We start from the raw sequence: 19,457 nt of genomic DNA, 5'->3' as shown, positions 1-19,457 counted from the left end.
TATTTCTTTCACACGCTCTAGGTCAGTGCTTCGCAAACCTTTCTCAGTAATGTACCCCCTTTGAAACATTTTCTCAGCCAAGTACCCCCTGACCAACCCCGAACATGTTTGATAGAAAACGCCTATATAAATAATTGCAATATAGTGATGTTCCATCAGTGTGTGATTTATTAACTCCTTCATGCATACATTACTACAAACTAAGGATATTTTCGTCTTTATGCATGAAAAAAAGAACATAACAAAACAGATTTTTTTAGTAATATATGTTTTAAAAAAACAAAGAAAAAAATGATATATTATGCAAAAACTATAAAATACAATTTACACAAATATTATAATAAAATCCACTGTGGTGCCTGATGAGCAACTATACTATCCGAAACCCCATGCATATACAAGAAAACAGCATTAAATTAGCAGCCTCTAATGTAGTGACCACAATGCATGAAAGGGTTAAAAAAACAACGTTGTAACTGAAAAAAATGTGCAATTATAAAGAAACTATGTAATAACACTGCAATGACACTATTTAGGAGTTTTAACTCTGATGTCTTACCAACATGACACAGGTGTTTGGTGCTGAGATGTCTCTGGAGGTGCGCTGGTTTCATCGAGCTGTTGACTAGTTTCTCCCCACAGAAAAAACACAATGCCTGGGGCAGGTTGCCGTTTGTTGACGTGAATCCCATCAAAGCATACGCCTCCTGATATTGACGGCATTTCGTTGGCTCGATTTTGGCTTTCTTTTTTTCTCCGTTGTCCACGTTCCCTGCTGTATTGCTGCTACCTTTTTAACCATGATTCCATTTCATTGTCTATTTGTTATAATCTAATATTGCAACTGGCTTCCCGCTCAGCTTGGTTCCGGGCTATAGCCTGATTTAGCTCTAGTTCTTCCTGTTTCCACCGCAGCGGAGCCGGCTCTAAGCACCGAAAACCGGTTCTTAGCTGGCCCCACTCGGCTGCATGGCAAGTACCAATACTTCACGTTTACGTCGGAGGGGGGGCGAGATTAACCTGAGCAATAACAGTTTATGGCGAGTACGTCAAATACAAGTTTTAACAAGCAGTAGCGCTGAGCAAAGTGACTAGAACGTGACGACACACTTGTAAAAACAGAGAAGAACCAGTTAAGCACCAGAAAAGCACAAGAACGGATATTGAACCCTTGGTGGTTCTAGGAATATTTTTTATAAAATTGTGTTTTCTATTTAACTTATTGTACTATGATTATTTTTGTAATCATGCATGATATATATTTTTTCTTTCTCACCTACCCCCTGCAGTACCCCGACGTACCCCTAGGGGTCCACATACCCACATTTGAGAATCACTGCCCTAGGGTTCCACGTACCCCCATTTGAGAATCACTGCTCTAGATCATAAACAAATACAAATGTCTTCAAGTTTTTTAATAAAGTAACTGTAACAGTACAAAAGCATCTGCCGAATGCACCTAATTAAAATTAAGTAAGTTAGTAGTACTAGTTTTGCAGGTGTGTATTGGACGCATTTTACTACTTTACACACTGTATAATCTAAAAAAGAATACAATATTTTGTATAACCAACAAATGTTTTGTATATACAATTTTAAAAATGCATTATTGATTGATGATAAGATAAGATAAGATGGACCTTTATTGATCCCCGTGGGGAAATGCAGTTGTACAAGCAGCAACAGGGTAAGCGTGAAAAACAGGACAGCACAGATTCACACAGATTAATAAAATCAAAAATAAAATCAAGAAAAAAAATTAAAATAATAAAAGACTATGAAATAGGAGATGAGTAAAAATAGTCAGCATATATACATATTTGGTCATATCAATTATGAAGTATGAAATGAGTTAAAATGACAAGCGAAAATGGACATCTGTACATATAGTGTCATATCTATCTACATATTTGGTCTACTACTAATATATTAACACGGGTTGCGGAAACAGTGTACATTTATGTCCAGTGATTTTTTTTTTAATTAATTTTTTAACATTATTGACCCCTTGTTGTGCAGCCTGATGGCTACAGGCACAAAGGACTGTCCGAGGCGCTTGGTGCTGTGTCGTGGAGGGATGAGTCTGTGGCTGAATGTACTCCTCATCTTCACTAGCTCTGCATGGAGTGGGTGGGAGGGCTTCTCTAGGATGCTGTCGAGCTTCCTCCTCGTCCTCCCCTCTGCCACCTCCTCCAGATTGTCCAGTTGTACACAGCGCTAGCCTTCCTCACGAGCTTGTTCAGCCTGCCAGTGTCCCTAGTGTTTGTGTTTCCACCCCAGCACACCACGGCAAAGTAGAGCACACTGGCCACCACAGACTGGTAGAACATCTGCAGCAGCCTCGTGCACACGTTGAATGACCTGAGCCTCCTCAGGAAGAACAGCTTGCGCTGTCCCTTCCTGAAGAGAGCCTCAGTGTTGTCTGTCCAGTCCAGTTTATTGTTTAAGTGCACTCCCAGGAACTTGTAGCTGTTCACCACCTCCACATCCTCCCCCCTGATGGTGATGGGGGTCAGAGGCCTCTTCCTGCTCCGCCTGAAGTCCACCACCAGCTCCTTAGTCTTGCTGATGTTGAGCTGGAGGTGATTGTTGTCACACCAGCCTACGAAGTTCTCAACCAGGGCCCTGTACTCCTCCTCATTGTCATATGTGATGCAGCTGACAATGGAGAGTCGTCAGAGAACTTCTGTAGGTGGCATGAGCCGGAGTTGAAGCGGAAGTCGGAGGTGTAGAGGGTGAACAGAAATGGTGACAGCACAGTTCCTTGGGGGGCTCCGGTGTTGCTCAGCAGCACATAGGACACGCTGCCCTGCAGTCTGACATACTGAGGTCTGCTGGTGAGGTAGTCTGTGATCCAGGCCACCAGGCTGTGATCCACCTGCATCACTGACAGCTTCTCAGCTAGCAGGTGTGGCTGGATCGTGTTGAAGGTTGATTATAGCTAAATATTTACAAAAGTACAATATTTTTGTCAGGAAATCCATTCTTTGTTAATGTAATATTGCATATAACTTGGATAACAAAGCTAGTGTTTCTCTTCAGGTTTAATAGTTCAGATTAGATTGGCATTTACTTTACTGTAAGATTTCTGTGTCTCTCATCTCAATTGATGACCAGAAGTCAGACATTTAAATAGTTTACAGTCATGTACAGACAATATATTGGAGAGAATATCTGCCCTAATAAAGTCAGACTATACAAAATGTGAGTGAAGTTGTGAACTATAAGGTGTAGTTAGGGATACTGTTTTTAACTACAGCTGGATTTGATGTTAAACCTTACAGGAGGGATGGTGGTTTTGTGTGGCTCTAACTCTTTAAAGCCTTTGGATTTGTTCTAGTATTAGATCAAACATCTGTGAGGGAGGCGCCCCGATGACCCGCTCACCCACTCGTCCCTGTAGCATTACAGATTAGTGGATGGCGAATGCAGCCGGCTGACTGCTTGTCTTTTTAATATTTATGAAAGTGTAACCCAGTGCCCCGTGGTAGCCTCTGCTTATTAACCTCATCCACACCCACCTTCATATGATCGGACTACAAATGTAATTCAGGTTTGCTTTCAAAATCTTATTGCAACTGCTGGATTTGTGAGATTAAAGATTTTTTCTTCAGTGTTTTCGCTATGATTGCTACACCACCAAAAGCAAAAGTAGATGGTTGCAGGCAACACATGACCCAGGTCAACTTCAAACCCAGGACATTTCCATTACATCGAATGCACCTTATTGAACTGAGATGCAGTGAAAAACCAATATAGTAATTCTAACAATTGTCTTTCTTTGGTTCAGAAGCAAAATAAACTCATAAAAGGTAAATCAACCTGTTTTCTATCAGAGCTTACTATTTGAACTCTGAACTTCTAAACATGTGACTGTTTCTACAGACGATGCACAATTAGAATCACTTGTTCGATGGTCAATTGCCTGAAAATAAAAAAATGATTACTTAAAGCTAACATTATTCCGATATCCATCCCCCTGCGCAATTGTAAAATGCACCAGCTTTCAAATAATTGCCTAAAGGATGGCAACATAAACTCCTGCTGTCATTACTCTTTCTTTTACTGCTGGTTGGCATATGAGAAAATGTTCTGACTGCAGCCTAAACAAATGATGAAAATGGAAACATCATACCTCATTGATTTAAGTGGAGCGCCTGCCCGTGGTGCTACTAAAACTTAATCGGTTGGTGTCACGGGTGGCAGCTGTTACAGAAAATGAAGGGGAAGTATTTCTTTCCGTCATGTCGCCTAAACTGAACCGACTATCAACAACTATTATGCTTAAACAAATGTAAACTATACTATAACAAATTGTATATTTGGAACATAACAGGAAATCCTTAAGAAAATGGCATAAATGCTTACATTGGATGAAGTGTACTAGTGCATGTTCATCTGTGTCTACGTACAGCACACATTGTAATGAGTAGCAGAGGGGGGGGGAAATAATGGTATGTTGGAGATGAAACATGTCCACGAGCCACATTGTTGAAAGTGGAGATGAGAGAGCTGGAAATCCTTAGGAAGAAGTCAATAATCTCCTTTATTACACGCAGCTCTGTGCTACATGCTTGCTTCAGGTCTCCGGCTCTTAATAGACGAGGATAAATAGATAGACACACACAAGGGAACACAAGAAGCAATGCAGGGAAATTGCACCACCCATGCTCTGATGAATCCAGATCATTTCCTCCATGTGAGCTGAAATCTAGTTTGCTTTGCATCCGTCTCTGACAGATGAACTCATAAGCATGTTTCCTAATTCTACCGCGGGAACAGTAGAGCATTGGCTCAGGAGAAAATGGAGTATGATTTCCCAGAAACACAAATCCATAGGTATTTTTGTATTGTTTTGTTCTTCCCACAACGCTGCATTCTTGAGCTATCCTCTGTTTTCTTTCCTCAGCCCTTTTCTATGTTAAGTGTTTGGCATTCAGGCTGGTTATTGAGCCGTCCTCACATCTTCCATCCACCCTTATCTTATCTTCCTTCCTGCTATCCATCTTCCTTTCGTTCACCTTAACGTGCAGAATAAGCCATCCATCGACTGGGCAAGTAGGGTCCTTCTTATCACCTGTTTCCTCTCACTCAGACACCTGGTTAGAGACTAATGCTGAGGTCATCAATAGACACATAGCTTCCATCTATTCTCCCTTTAATAAAGCTCTTTATTTCACTTATAAAGAGAATTCTCCTATGTATTCTCTTCCTCTTTTTTCGTCCATCCCCCATTTGTATCAGTCAAATGTCTTCAGTGCACTCTCTCTGGCTCCAGGGACATACTCTAAGTCCTCTGTTATGTGCATATTTCCAACCCTATTCTAGTTCAGTGTATGTAATTTAATTCACAATTCTCTCTCTTTAGAGGAAATTGCCTGTAAGGAAATGTAGTGTCTATGTTCGCTTGTCGGCTTTATTTCTCTTTCAGTGAATGTATTGCTATTTAACACTAAAAAAGGCCGTATTGTATTGGAAGCCGTATAATGTGCGTTGATGTAATTCTCTGTCTAAAAGGAACATCATTATAAACAGGATATTTACTATTTCCAGCAGAAATGTAAGTTCTAAGCCAGATCTTTTTACATTTAGAGAAACTAAAATGTTGTCAGTTTTGGTTCACTTTCTGAGGGTTTTAAATGCTACTATATGTTTATTAATATGTTCATACAGGTAAGGGTGATTTTGGACTGGACTAAAGTATAGTGAAAGTTATATCTAATGTTTGAACGCCATATTTCAAAACATTAGGAGGGAAAATATAAGAAACAACAAAAAAAAAACTCTATAAAGAACATGTAGTTAGTTGTTGTTAATCTAATTTTAATATATTATTTATTAAGGTAGAATAAATGGCTGTGATTACTCCCAGATTCAACTTGTTATTCTTGCTTCTTTATTTAATAGTTTCATCATTTGTATTTCATCAACTGCGTCTTATAACGCCTTCTGTAATGTTTTTCCTTGTGGTTCAGATTAATGCTACTACACGTCTAGTATATTACCGCGTGTGTATAATCTCCAGTGAAGGATTGGTTTTAGCGAGCCGTGCTCCTGCATGCACACACACAGGTGCATAAACATTACACACCCTGCGGCATAATTGTCAACTACAAATCCTCTGCCGGTGACAGTGTACACATAGGCACATGCTGGAAGGCAGCATCATTTCCATTTCAAAAAGCTCCATACTGGGAGGCGTGCTCACATAAAAGCATATTTGGTAGAAATGGATCCAGGTGTGTGTGTGTGTGTGTGTGTGTGTGTGTGTGTGTGTGTGTGTGTGTGTGTGTGTGTGTGTGTGTGTGTGTGTGTGTGTGTGTGTGTGTGTGTGTGTGTGTGTGTGTGTGTGTGTGTGTGTGTGTGTGTGTGTGTGTGTGTGTGTGTGTGTGTGTGTGTGTGTGTGTGTGTGTGTGTGTGTGTGTGTGTGTGTGTGTGCACATGTTTTCCCATGGGCAATGTAAATCAATATTGTAATTATAAGCCTCTCTGTGACGCAGGTTTTATATCCAACTGTGTATATATCTAAAAGGTCCTCAGTCAAACAGCATGAGTGACAGAGAGGGTGAGAAACTTCTTCAAGTATTCATGTTTTGATTTGATGATTGATCTCTGAATGGCTGTGTATTCCATAATGAGTAGGCTGGCATGAAATAACACAATGCACAATTTAAAAGACTTTGTTCAGGATTATGCAATACCCAACCAAAGGTGAGCTGTTGAAAACAAGTCTGTATTTAAATCTTACCGTGTAGGTGTTCCCTTCTTTCCCAGAAAGGAACAGCTTTGTGATCTAATTTATTTTTCTTCTCCTGCTTCCAGATTTCGATCCCAGCCTTGGCATGATGGGTGGAATCACCCCCATGAATCCCATGATGCCCGGCCTCGGTATGGTGTTCAATCCCCTCTCCCAGGATCTGCCAGTTGTCAAGGAGATCATCCACTGCACGACCTGCACCCTCTTCCCCCCCAACCCCAGTAAGTCAAATCAAGTTAATCCTACACTACCTTGTCTGTATGCACAGGAGTCACATCACAACAGTCAACATTATTGGGACCTTGGAGACAGCTTCTACACATGGGAAATACCATGGCAGGGTCCAATGTACCTTAGAAGGCTTTCACTATATCATTGTTTTCCCTAAGCATGAATAAGTGCCAAGTAGTTTTGAAGAGGTATTTTGTTGTTTTAGCTTGACTGCACTGTGGCTGTGATTTATCTAAGGTGACATTATATTATTGGGGGAACAGCAAACGATTATTGTCATTATCAATTCACCTGACAATTACTGTTTCATAAAAGCAATTAATAAGTGGTTCCTGTAAACATCAGAAACTGGTGAAAAAAACACAATTAAAAGTTTCCAGAGCCGAGGGCAGCATTTAGAAATTGGTTGTTTGTCCAACATTTTAAAACCCAATGATACTATCTGTGATATTGACGACATCCAAACCGACTGTTGCCAGATTCATTTCAGCTTGAAACAGCTCTAAACATTTGACATTTTTTCCCAAAAGATCTGCTCAATTTTCCCTGCATGCAAAAAAAGAAAGGTGAATTGACAAATGAGTGTGGTTGTGGCAGATGTCAGAATGTAATATATTTGTTCAGATCTCAGCGAAGACTTGAGATTACGCTTTTGTAGCATATATATGAACCAAAAACGTTATTGAAAATGTGTTCTGTCTTGGTGTTTCAATATAGGAAACATCAATCATCGTGTCGTTCCTCAGTGTTTGTCCTCTTTTTCTGTTTCTCTCATCTTTTGGCCCAGCGATTAACCTAAAAACCATGAATTGCATTTACATCCACACAAATAGCCTTGCTCAAGCGGTTGTTTATATTTGTCTCATCTGCACCTTCCAATTATCCAGTGTTAGAAAACAAATAGTGGGGGTTTGCTTTTGATTGATCCCACCACACACGTATGAAACAGTTTTTCTTCAGATGTGCTTGCTTGTCTGCTGTGTGCATTGTGGCTCATTAAATACTGTTACTGTAACAATCTGTTGTGGAAGATGAAGCTGATTAGAAGTTAGGAATGTCTATTGAGATTGGCGTTTGTTTAGGTAAATGAGCAACGTACTTTGGGACAATGAAACCCTGAGGCTGTGTGTGGAATATTAGAGCCTGTCAAGATCACTCTATGACACAATACATCTGTGTTGAGTTGCCTATATACAAATAAGTACAAAATGAATATCAAGGCTCAATACTAAGTCTAAAATGTTGTTTTGTACCCTAACAACTGACGCTGTGTCCTTAGTGATGCATGGACACACTTACTTGTTGGCATTTCTCCTCTTCAAACTGAACTTTCAACCTTCTCTACCACTGTCCCTCTGTCCCAGTTACACTTCACTCACTTTTTGATCTGATCTCTTCTTAAGATCTTCTTTACTGTCACCTATTTCAGTGACACAAAAAAGTTAATCTCTAAGCCAAGTTTTTTATTCGGCAGACATCTGAGGAAAACTGCCAAGGCTTCATCCTTCTCATGAAAGTAAAATAACTGTGTAAGATTCAGCTCCACATTGTGCACTAAGCCAATGGGGAAAGGTTGTGCCCTCAAAGAACATCCACCTCAGTCTGTGGGTAGTCAGCTGCTCCTTGTAGCATCTCTAAAAATTCCAAGGCAAGGGTCCGGACTAGAAGCAATTCAAAGACAAACACACTGGTTTGTTTTATGCATTGGTTTACAATTCATGTAGATGGAATGTAGTTATAGTAAAACCCCCTCTAGTTGGTTTAGGATTGCATCTCTGCTTCATGCCATGCAGCAATGTAGTTCTGTTGTGTTGGTTTTAAGCCGCATGTGAAGCAGTCAGGATTATTCGCTTCTCTACATGCAAAGTCTAGAGCAGGCACAGGATCCAAACAGGTGAATTTGTGCAGAAGAAGGAAGTGAGCCTGAAGGCAAATAGTCTTTTTCAAAAGACGGAGATTGAGGTTGCAACCAGCTGTGATTGTTTTCCAATCCTGGTGTCTGGGTTCATCCTCTGGGACAGGATCAGGAGCTTGGACTTCCAGAGGCAACTTCCTGTATTACTGCTGCTTCTTTGTGTTTGAGGAGCAGGGAACAATCCCCCCACGATCCCGGGCGCCTCGACGAGGAGATATTCCAGGCACGTCGGGCTCTAAGGAGACACTGGGTCAAACCCAGAAAATGCTGTAAAGATATGTATATCCTACCTAGACTGAAAATATCTCAGGATGTCCTCAGGGAGCTGGAGGACATGGCTGGAGAGAAGGATGTCTGTGAACCTCTGCAGTCAAAACCACCTGTGCATGCAGAGAGCTGTGGACGACTTATAGAAGGATAGGACAAAGAGGCACATGGTTCCATCCAAAATTGATGTTTTAATGGCTGACATTAAAGTTCACCTATCATGATATTTTTAGGCAATAGCATAGGTCTCAGATATATACAAATATATAAAAAACAGGTCTATGAAGTGTTTTGCTCAAGATACCAAACAGATCACCCATTCTAGCCATGCTTCATATCCCTCTATTTCACTTCCTGTTTCAAAAGTGCTGATTTAGGGTATAAAGCTTTAAAAAAAAAAAATTGATTAAAAAAAAAGGAGGGTGCTGAGTTTATGCGGGAGATGCTACCGGCAGATTCTGCCGTGATGAAACGCCATATCATGGATTATCAAGGATTATTTCTGAAACAGTATGGAGCTCAAAGGCTTTCTCTCTTGCCGGTTATACCACAAGGTGAATTCCTTTTTATTTCCTGCTTCTTCACACACATGCTCTGTGCAGTACAGGTTAGCTCTGAGTGTTAGCGATGCTAATGTAAACATGCACCGACCATATTACGGCATATCGGACGCAATCTGGATCAGCTCCGTTGTAGCCCCGTTTTTAGAGATTTGGGAACGGAGGAAAAGAAAGAGGGTTTTATTTTCTGACGCTGCGTGAGTTCCCCGACACACCAGGGGTACATATTTATGTATAAAATACATCAAAAAGTGCATTTTGCATGATAGGTCCCCTTTAAGCTTTGGAGTTTATTGGTTACACCAGATTGCTGAGCAGAAAAAGTATTTCACATAAAAAATGTAGTTGTGAATGAAGTGTTAAGTTATGGGATAATTTCAGCGTCTGTGTCAAGTAAACTGTGTAAACAAAGACGATGGAGCTGTTTGAGATATTAGAGAAGAACATTGATTTGAGAAAAGAGGTGTCATTTATTTAATACTGCATGCTTTTAAAAGTACTTTTGGTTGCCACGAGGTGAGTTTTGAAGACAAAAGTGTTATTAGATGAAGAATTAAATTGTTTTTCTGTCATTTGTTTCAGGGCTGCAAATAACTATATTGTCTTTATAAACTGTTCATTAAAAGTCGCCATTGCAGATAGCACAAATATCCCCAAAATAAGTACCAACAGTGATGCCACAGTGATTAAGAAACTTGAAAATATTCAAGTTTGAGAAGCTAGAATGTATACGTTATGCCATGTCTGTGATCAAAAAGCTTTGAAAAATGATAAACAGATGACTTCTGCTTTGAGCTAACTCTATATGTGGGTCGTTACATTATAGAAGGATACTGTGGGGACAGTAATACAACAGCCCGGTTGGTTTTATAATCAACAAATATTGCTCTGAATGGGAGATGTAAAATGGATGCAGATGGTTTTGAGGGTTATTCGGTATGGCCATAACAAAGGGAAACGAGCCTTGATGCTGGCTGCATCCCGTGTCTAGGCAACAAGGTGCATATGTTGTCTTTCACAAGTAGTCATTACCCTCTAGCCTCACACACTCAAGCTGACACAACGTGCAGCCTCCTCTCTCACTGACCTGTAGCTGTGCGGCAACAACCCTGCTCTCTCCCTCTTCCTCTATCTAGTATGTACATCTTTACCCTCAGTGTGTATATCTTTACCCTCAGTGTGTATATCTTTACCCTCAGTGTGTATATCTTTACCCTAAGTGTGTATATCTTTACCCTCAGTGTGTATATCTTTACCCTAAGTGTGTATATCTTTACCCTCAGTGTGTATATCTTTACCCTAAGTGTGTATATCTTTACCCTCAGTGTGTATATCTTTACCCTCAGTGTGTATATCTTTACCCTAAGTGTGTATATCTTTACCCTAAGTGTGTATATCTTTACCCTCAGTGTGTATATCTTTACCCTAAGTGTGTATATCTTTACCCTAAGTGTGTATATCTTTACCCTAAGTGTGTATATCTTTACCCTCAGTGTGTATATCTTTACCCTAAGTGTGTATATCTTTACCCTCAGTGTGTATATCTTTACCCTAAGTGTGTATATCTTTACCCTAAGTGTGTATATCTTTACCCTCAGTGTGTATATCTTTACCCTAAGTGTGTATATCTTTACCCTAAGTGTGTATATCTTTACCCTAAGTGTGTCATCATCCCGCTCTGTCCCCTCATTTTCCCTCAGTCATGCACCTTAAACCTCTATTTATTTATTTATAGAAGGACCATGCATACAAAAACATTAATCTCAGCAAAGAGAAGAAATGCAATATGCCAGATTATAGCTAACAGCTCATTTCCATCTGTGGTCCTCTTTCACCTTCACCTATCCAGCGCTTAAGATGGAGATAGCGCCTTTATACAGCTTTAAAAGACTTTACACTCAACATTTGGACCCGTGGACTCACTTTGATACTCTAATTGAACATCAAACTCTGTGTTTTCTGTCTCTTCTACTTTATTCAGATGTCTGAAGGCAGTCTAAAAAAGAGATTTCATAATTATCTTTGAAGAAGGATGAAACATATTCTTTTGAGCTTTGATAAGAGTACCAGTGTGTCTCAGGGTTGCAAATGCACACATAAACATTAAGCTTTAATGAAGAAGCCTTCTTCATTAAAGCTCATCCGCTGTTGTTTTCCATTCAAATAAACATCTAAGCTTGACTATGAAAAGATATAAATGGATCAGTCAACAAAGATCCAAATGAAAAACTGACAAATGGACTGTTAGCTTGACATAGGGAAGTCCTGGCGTGCTGGAAATGGTGTTTGTTTCCCTGATAAATCTTTATGTTTGCCTTGTGTTCATGTGTGACGTGAATGGACTAAACAGTGGAGTGTTTGTTAATATAGTTTATCTTCTGAATAACAGCCCTTGAAGGACTGGAGCCTCCTCGTGTGTCAGCACCTCCGTCTATAAAAAAGTGTTTAGCCGGCGGAGGTGATGGATGGTGATGACCTGTGTGAGTGTAACAGACCAGTGGGTGGCCACGCTGACGGCAGGCCTGTTTTCTTTACAGCAGCATCTGTATTTATAAAGAGTCACTTGTCAGACAAACCAGCTTATCAGTCAGTCAATGTTTCATTATGTTCCAGAATAAAGTCATTTTTTAAGATTAAAAGTACACAGTGTGCAGAGTTTTGCCGATGTAGTTTGATGTGGTTTTCTATTTTATTGCAATATGTTTTTTTGTAAGGGCTGTCCCAAGTATAATTCTAAAAGCTTAAGTGAGAAATATTAAAATATATTAATTGTTTCAAACCGGAAGTTGGGTTGCCCCTTCCACTTCAGTGCTATCCCTTGTGAAAATTACTAAATAATAATTCATTTTGATTATGTACGATGAATAATGTTGGATTAGTATAACAAATATAAAATGTAACTAAAAAACTGAACAAAATAAATGAAGCATTAAAAAAGAAACGTATTTGGATTACCGTGGCAACAGTTGAAGCCTGGGTCAGCTCTATTTTTTTAATATTTTAATCCTGAATATATACAAATTTGGAAGAAATATTATAATAATATGATGCTTAATTTCTTAAGCTGACTCTGGTTTATTATTTACTTTCTCTAGCCTGAACCCTGAGGCCACTTTTTCTCCACTCTGTTTTCTTTGTCTGCATTTTAAAATGATCGGCCTTGAAATGTCCGTCTCAAGGTTACTCAAAGCGACAGACATATCGAGTCAGAATTTGGACAAAAAGACCCTCTTTAAGCTCTGCCTGACAGCAGCGTAGCGTGTTTGTTATATCTTAGTTGATCCTGCAAAATCTGCCCACTCTATCCTCACCCTGTGTTTTTATGCAAATGAGAAGCAGGAAGACCTCAGGCAATTACTCAGGTCTGCTAACAAATGCTTTTATATATTGTAAGTTATCCTGTTTTTCTTGTGATTCAATCAGTAAATCATGAATACTTCATTGAAATCTTGTTCGTAGTGTATTTGCATAAAATGTGCTAAACAGTGGGGTTCAGTATCACAGCAGGAGAGAAGAATTATCTCTCTCCTGCAAACTGTTCTAAGCAACTACAAACAAAGAACAAACTTTGTATTGCAAAACATTTATTGTTTAATTTGCAACACATTGGGTTACTGCTGCACTGCAGATACACGCTTTACAACATCAGGAGGATACGTCCCCTCCTGACCCAGAAAGCGACAAAACTCATCTCACGCCTAGACTACTGCAACTCCCTCCTGGCTGGTCTACCTGCATGTGCCATCCGACCTCTGCAGGTCATCCAGAATGCAGCGGCTTGTCTGGTCTTCAACCTTCCTAAATTCTCCCACACCACGCTGCTCCTCCGCTCCCTTCACTGGCTTCCAGTAACTGCTAGAATCCACTTCAAGACAATGGTACTTGCGTACCATGCTGCGAATGGATCTGGCCCTTCCTACATCCAGGACATGGTTAAACCGTACAGCTCGTGCACTCCGCTCTGCATCGGCCAAACAGCTCGCTGCACCCACACTGCGAGGGGGACCCAAGTTCCCATCAGCAAAAACACGTGGGTTTGCTATCCTGGCTCCAAAATGGTGGAATGAGCTCCCCATTGAAATCAGGACAGCAGAAAGCCTACACATCTTCCGCCGCAGACTGAAAACTCATCTCTTTAAACTCCACTTTGAGCGATAGAATTACTAACAAAGCACTTATATACTAATAAAGGGCTGGCTTATCTAAAGCCAGTTGAGTAGCACTTGAAATGTTTGGCTCTATGAAACCTGATGTACTTATATGATTCTGTTTTCTTCAAGTTTGTATCTTCTTGGTCGAATGCACTTATTGTAAGTTGCTTTGGATAAAAGCGTCAGCTAAATGTAATGTAATGTAACTGCACCCGTTCTGTCCTCTGTCCTCTTTGCGCCCCATGTCTCCGCCAGACACTAATGCACTGAAAAGGTCAGATGGGAGCTCTTTGTTGCCTCTGCCAATGAAGCGTTCTTTGTACTCGCAAGCTTTTTCTGCAGCATCTTTCACTTTTTTCTGTCCATCCTAACTCAAAAATAGTTTAATCCACCAATTCAGGACTTCAAGGAACACAACCCCAGTCAATATTTGGCTTTCCCAGGCACATTTAAAAGAAAAGAGGAGGCAGAGAAAGTTAAAAGTGAGGGACAGTGCTGGCTCCGACTCAGGGACTAAAAGTTTGCAGCAGAGTACTGCATGAAAGTGGCTGAATCAGCGGGGGGACTGTGAGCTGATAAATATTTCTAAACAAAATAAAACTATGACTGGATTCTTGTTTTCACTGCTCAATATCCCATGAATATTTGTCTATTTGTTAAATATGAATGAATGAATGACACCAGGCAGTCGCCCTGCTGCAGAACCTCATTTCAGCTGTTTGTATGATGTCTCTTTATTTCACTAACCACATTTTTGACAGCTGGAGTTATTTTTTAAATTCGAGTCCTGAATGGGAATGCTTTTTATTTAGCGATGGCAGCGGGCAGTAAGAGCTTTTACATGTTTGTGGTGAGTAATGGGGTTAAAAAAAAAGGCATCCAAAAGGCCAGATCTGGAATTCTGACTGAGGCAAGAGAACTGTTAGACTGGATCAACTTCTTTAAAACTGTTAGTCAAAAAGAACAGACTTTTATTTTAATGTGTATGCAAGTGTGCGAACCCTTTTAGACCATACTACTTTGTGATAGTCAGTAAAAGCTGATAAAAGTCTTAATTACTGCAACCAACTAATGCCCAGTCTTGAAATCCATTTGATTACATCCATATAAGACCTCAAGATATCTCAATTAATCCACTTACCGGTACTGCTTATCAGCTGTGCCCCCATGACACACCTCAGGTATCCCACCAAGTTTAACTCCAGCTCTTCCAGATTATCGATATTTGCTCGGGTGGGAGCGTCAGTACCGGTAATTTTGAGGTCTTTCTAGTACACATCCGGAAATCCAGCATTCTCAGCGTTCCACTGATTAGCCGGTTCACTCCACTTAGACCCCGCTAATCACATTCATCATGGATGAGAAGCCTGATCTATCGGAGATTAGATCAGTCAACACTCATCTGTGAAGAAGAAGTGATTTCTGCAAAGCAGACCTTCCACATGAGAGGATTTGCACTTTGTGGCGAAAAGGAATTCATTTCCAACATGGAATAGGTTTGATATTAACATTTAAACAAAAAACGATCTGAGAATATTAGTCCAAGTTATCATTATTCATGCTTTATGCTTCATCATTTTTCTCAGTCAAGTGCTATGTTCAAAATATGACCTCATTGATTATTGCAGCAGAGTGCAGTCTGCTTTTCAAACTAGTTGATATCATATCACATTTGTTTCTGTTTCTAAATGTTGCGTGACATGGCTCTTATTCTTCTCTGCCTGGATGTGGAGTTACACCCCAGGTCCTTTTGGGGATTTATTTGTCATTTATGCCTTCTGGATATTTTGTATTTGCTTTTGTTTTCCTCAGTCGTCATGTGTGGATTGGATACTTTATCACAGGAGTCTCCCTTATGCAGTTTTTGCAGTGCCATTTATCTTAAACATATTTCCTTATATTTGTAACCCACATAATGCTTTCTTTTTGTATGTATGTCTTTCAGTTTTCTCAAATTCTGGTTTATATTAATACATTCTATGCCTCTTTTGTATAATGTGCATTAAAAAAAGGATAAACACCAAGGCCTTTGTTATTTGTTTAACATGTTGGAAGCAGTACCATTCAAATGTTGGCATTTAAAGTAAGAATAAATACATATTTGTATTAGAGCGACAGTACTAGTGAGCAGCTGCTTCTTGTTTTGTTTCTCTGTTCAGGTCTTACAACATTGTTGCTATTCGAATTGTCTTTCATTGAAAATAATTAAAGGCATATTTTTTTTTTTTTTAGTTAAAACAAAAGACGGGAAATCAGCCCGGCTCCTCAGGTCTGCCAAAATGATTTCCAGCACTGATATAATCATAACCATATGTTCCTGCCCCTGGACATATTGTATTCAGCTTCTTAAAGAGCATAATTCATTCTCAAAATCGAGTTTCAGTCTTCTGAGGCAGCTGAATCATTTCTTGTGTACCTCGTATTTCAGCTGTATTATCTCCACGTCAATGCGAGTGCACACAGTTTCATCATTCTGGATATTTATTTACAGCCCTGTCTCAATATTTTAACCTAGCGATGGTTGATAAATAACTCTTTATTCTTCCTTTTTTCCCACTACTTCTGAGCAGACCTCCCCCAACCGGCCACGAGAGACCGCCCTCCGGGTTGTAAGACGGTGTTTGTCGGCGGCGTGCCGGAGAACTCCAACGAGCAGCTCATCGTGGAGGTCTTCGGGCAGTGTGGGGAAATCGTCGCTATACGCAAAAGCAAGAAGAACTTCTGCCACATCAGATTTGCTGAAGAGTTCACTGTGGACAAGGCTCTTTTCCTGTCGGGTAAGCTGTCATAACTGCTAACCTTGTTGTGAAAGTGTTAATTGTTATGATATTTCATTGTATTTGTGTCAGTTGCACTTAGACTTACGGCCCGTCCACACACAGGCACGAAAAAAATCTTGAAAAATCTTGATGCTGGGCGTGTCTGAAGCTTGGCGATTTCACGCGCCCAAGGCGACCAACAACCAATCAGGAATCGCCAAGGAATCTCCCGCCCGCCCCAGGCATACAAAGCAATTCAAAAACGAATTGTTAAAATGAAGTAAACTGGATATAAACTCCCCAAACAGGGGAAAACCTACCAGTTTCACCAACTGTCTCTGCCACCTCCCTCCATGCCTGGTTCCTCCGGTTTAGGTCCCGGTAGGTGAACAGAGAGCAGTCGTAAAGGACCGGGACATTTCCTACAGCGATGATTAATTTATCCTCCATTTTATGACATATGGAAAAGACCTGCGGTATCTGCATACACGCAGTTTCATTGGCTAGCGCTTGTACTGGCGGGATTTGCATAAATGGGATTTGATTGGCTGATGCCAGCTTCGAAAGCATTGGGAGGATCAAAAGTTGAACATTGCTCAACTTTTGATGCTTGCAAAGCCATGCTCCGCTCCCCACAATGCAGTTCGGCGAAGATTCAAAATCTTCTACGTCACCCCATTCAAGTGAATGGGTGAAGCTTTGAAAGATTTTTTTCATGCCTGTGTGTGGACGGGCCGTTAATGTCAAGCAAGAACACATGGAGGCACACAGTAGACCCCGGGTAGGAAAACTTCCATTTATTTTCCCATAAACACTGTTATGTGACATTCAGTCATAGCACTCGGCTGGTGGGCAAAATATCAACCGCACCATATGTCATCTGGTTCCTTGATTTAAATCAAACTATAGATACAATGAAGGCTTATATATATAGTCTCCCAAGGTGCGTTTTGTTAGAAATCTCCAACAATGTATGTTGCTGACTGTAACAGCTTTAAAATCCAGTTAGAGAAATCCATTGAGAAATTATTTTACAATTTGAAGCGTAAATGAATTCACATTTTGAATGAATAATGCCTCGAAACAAAAACGCATTTAAAGTACAAGAATGCGGCTCATTACTCATATTATTGGGAGCTGGTGAAATAATTAAAACAGTTGGCTTTAAATCATTAAATTATTCACAGAAAAAAGACAAACCTCTTCCCATCTGTGTGGGCCTCACTATAGGAAAGGACACTCACAGGTCAAACACAGCCTAGAGGCTCACAAAACAGAAATTATAAATGACCATTAGGTAAAAAAAAAAGCATCTGTACTAACCATGTGACGCCAGCTCATTGTTTCTTATCTAATCTTCATTTTCACAGCGGCTTCTTGAGCTGATAAGTCTTAAATTCTCTCTGTGCTGGCTGTGTATTTCTACTCTGAAAAACCTATTCAACCTATCAGTGGCTTCAGTTGCATTTTCCAGCATAAGTGTGTGTTCATGCATGTGCAAATTTGTGTGCGTTTTTTTGTGGGAATTAGTTTGAATGAAAGGTCCTGGGATTTCTTCTGCCTCAGTTCTCACAGTGAGACGTGGGAGCCGAGGTCCATATATTAGCAAGATGACAGGGCTGTGTAGTTTTCCCATAAATAATACCCCACCCACACACACACACACACACACACACACACACACACACACACACACACACACACACACACACACACACACACACACACACACACACACACACACACACACACACACACACACACACACACACACACACACACACTGTGCAAACACAGTACCCAGCAATGACACTTCCTCTAGCAGCCCCAACACATTGAGATCTCCCCCTTATGAAATATTGAAGCTGTGGTTGATTGGGAGCCTGAAGCAGAGAGACTGAAGTCGAAACCCCCATACTCTCGCTCATTTCTCTTCCTGTTTGCACTGGCATCTACCCACCCCCCCCCCCCCCCCCCCCCTTTCTCCTGTGATGAGTGTGTTGGGCCTCACAGTGGATCACACTGGGCATCATTACTGTGTCCGGCTACAGCACACACTCACAAATGTACCCAAACACCCTCTGATCATTTCAACCAATTAAATCACAAAATGGGCCTGATTTCACTTCAGATCCGCAACCAGCTATTAGTGAAAATTAAGTTAGGAGGAGAGTTTGAGGATGAGAAGGAAGTAGTGAGTATAAGAGGGAGTAATGAGGGATATTGGGTCCTTTCAGTGCCTCGAGAGCAGTAATTTATCTCCTCTAGTCCCCCTTGTGTATTGAGAAGTAGGATGCACGTTTGTACTCTACGTAAATGGTGTCAAATGGAGGGATTACACATCAGGATAAAGAGAAAGGGTGGAGGCAGGTAGAGCCTGCTTAGTGGCATGTGTTTATCTATTGTTGTCTAAATACAGTTTGCTGAAGGTGACTCAAAATGACTCCCAACCAGAAAGAAACCCTAGAGTAAAGCTCATGCATGAACCTTTTAGCCCTCCTGTTCCTTCTTTTCCTATTTTACTATTCAGTTGACTCCACGCCTCCAGGCATGTTTTCCAATTTGCATTAAAACCATGTATCGTGCCCATGATTTAACTTTTCATTTTCATGAGCAATCCAGAAGATGTAAGACTAGCTGATTATCATACACTATAGAATATTTAATTAAAAACGATTGCCGTCAGGTTGCGAATGGGAAGTGTGAAGTTGACAGCTGTCAAAAAGGAAAGGCATTCAGGCGTGGCGGTGCTTCAGTGGTCCTAAGGTAGAAACCACACAGCCGTGACTTCCTCAGTCTGAATCCAACTTGGGATCT

General features: G+C 40.5%; 1 protein-coding gene across 11 annotated transcripts in view; it reads left to right on the top strand.

The window, feature by feature from the left end:
- The window catches only part of LOC307031982 (ecto-NOX disulfide-thiol exchanger 2-like), a 193,265-nt gene that overhangs the window by 135,576 nt on the left and 38,232 nt on the right, over positions 1-19,457 (top strand). For all 11 annotated transcript variants that reach the window (XM_079669625.1, XM_079669632.1, XM_079669630.1 and 8 more), the window contains 2 exons: positions 6,823-6,978; positions 16,452-16,658. In XM_079669625.1, the coding sequence (XP_079525751.1) occupies positions 6,823-6,978; positions 16,452-16,658 (363 nt within the window). The remainder of the gene's footprint in view (positions 1-6,822; positions 6,979-16,451; positions 16,659-19,457) is intronic.

This window comes from Notothenia rossii (assembly GCF_949606895.1).
Source record: "Notothenia rossii genome assembly, chromosome: 3".
Taxonomy (NCBI): domain Eukaryota; kingdom Metazoa; phylum Chordata; class Actinopteri; order Perciformes; family Nototheniidae; genus Notothenia; species Notothenia rossii.
This window is presented reverse-complemented; position numbering and strand designations above follow the sequence as displayed.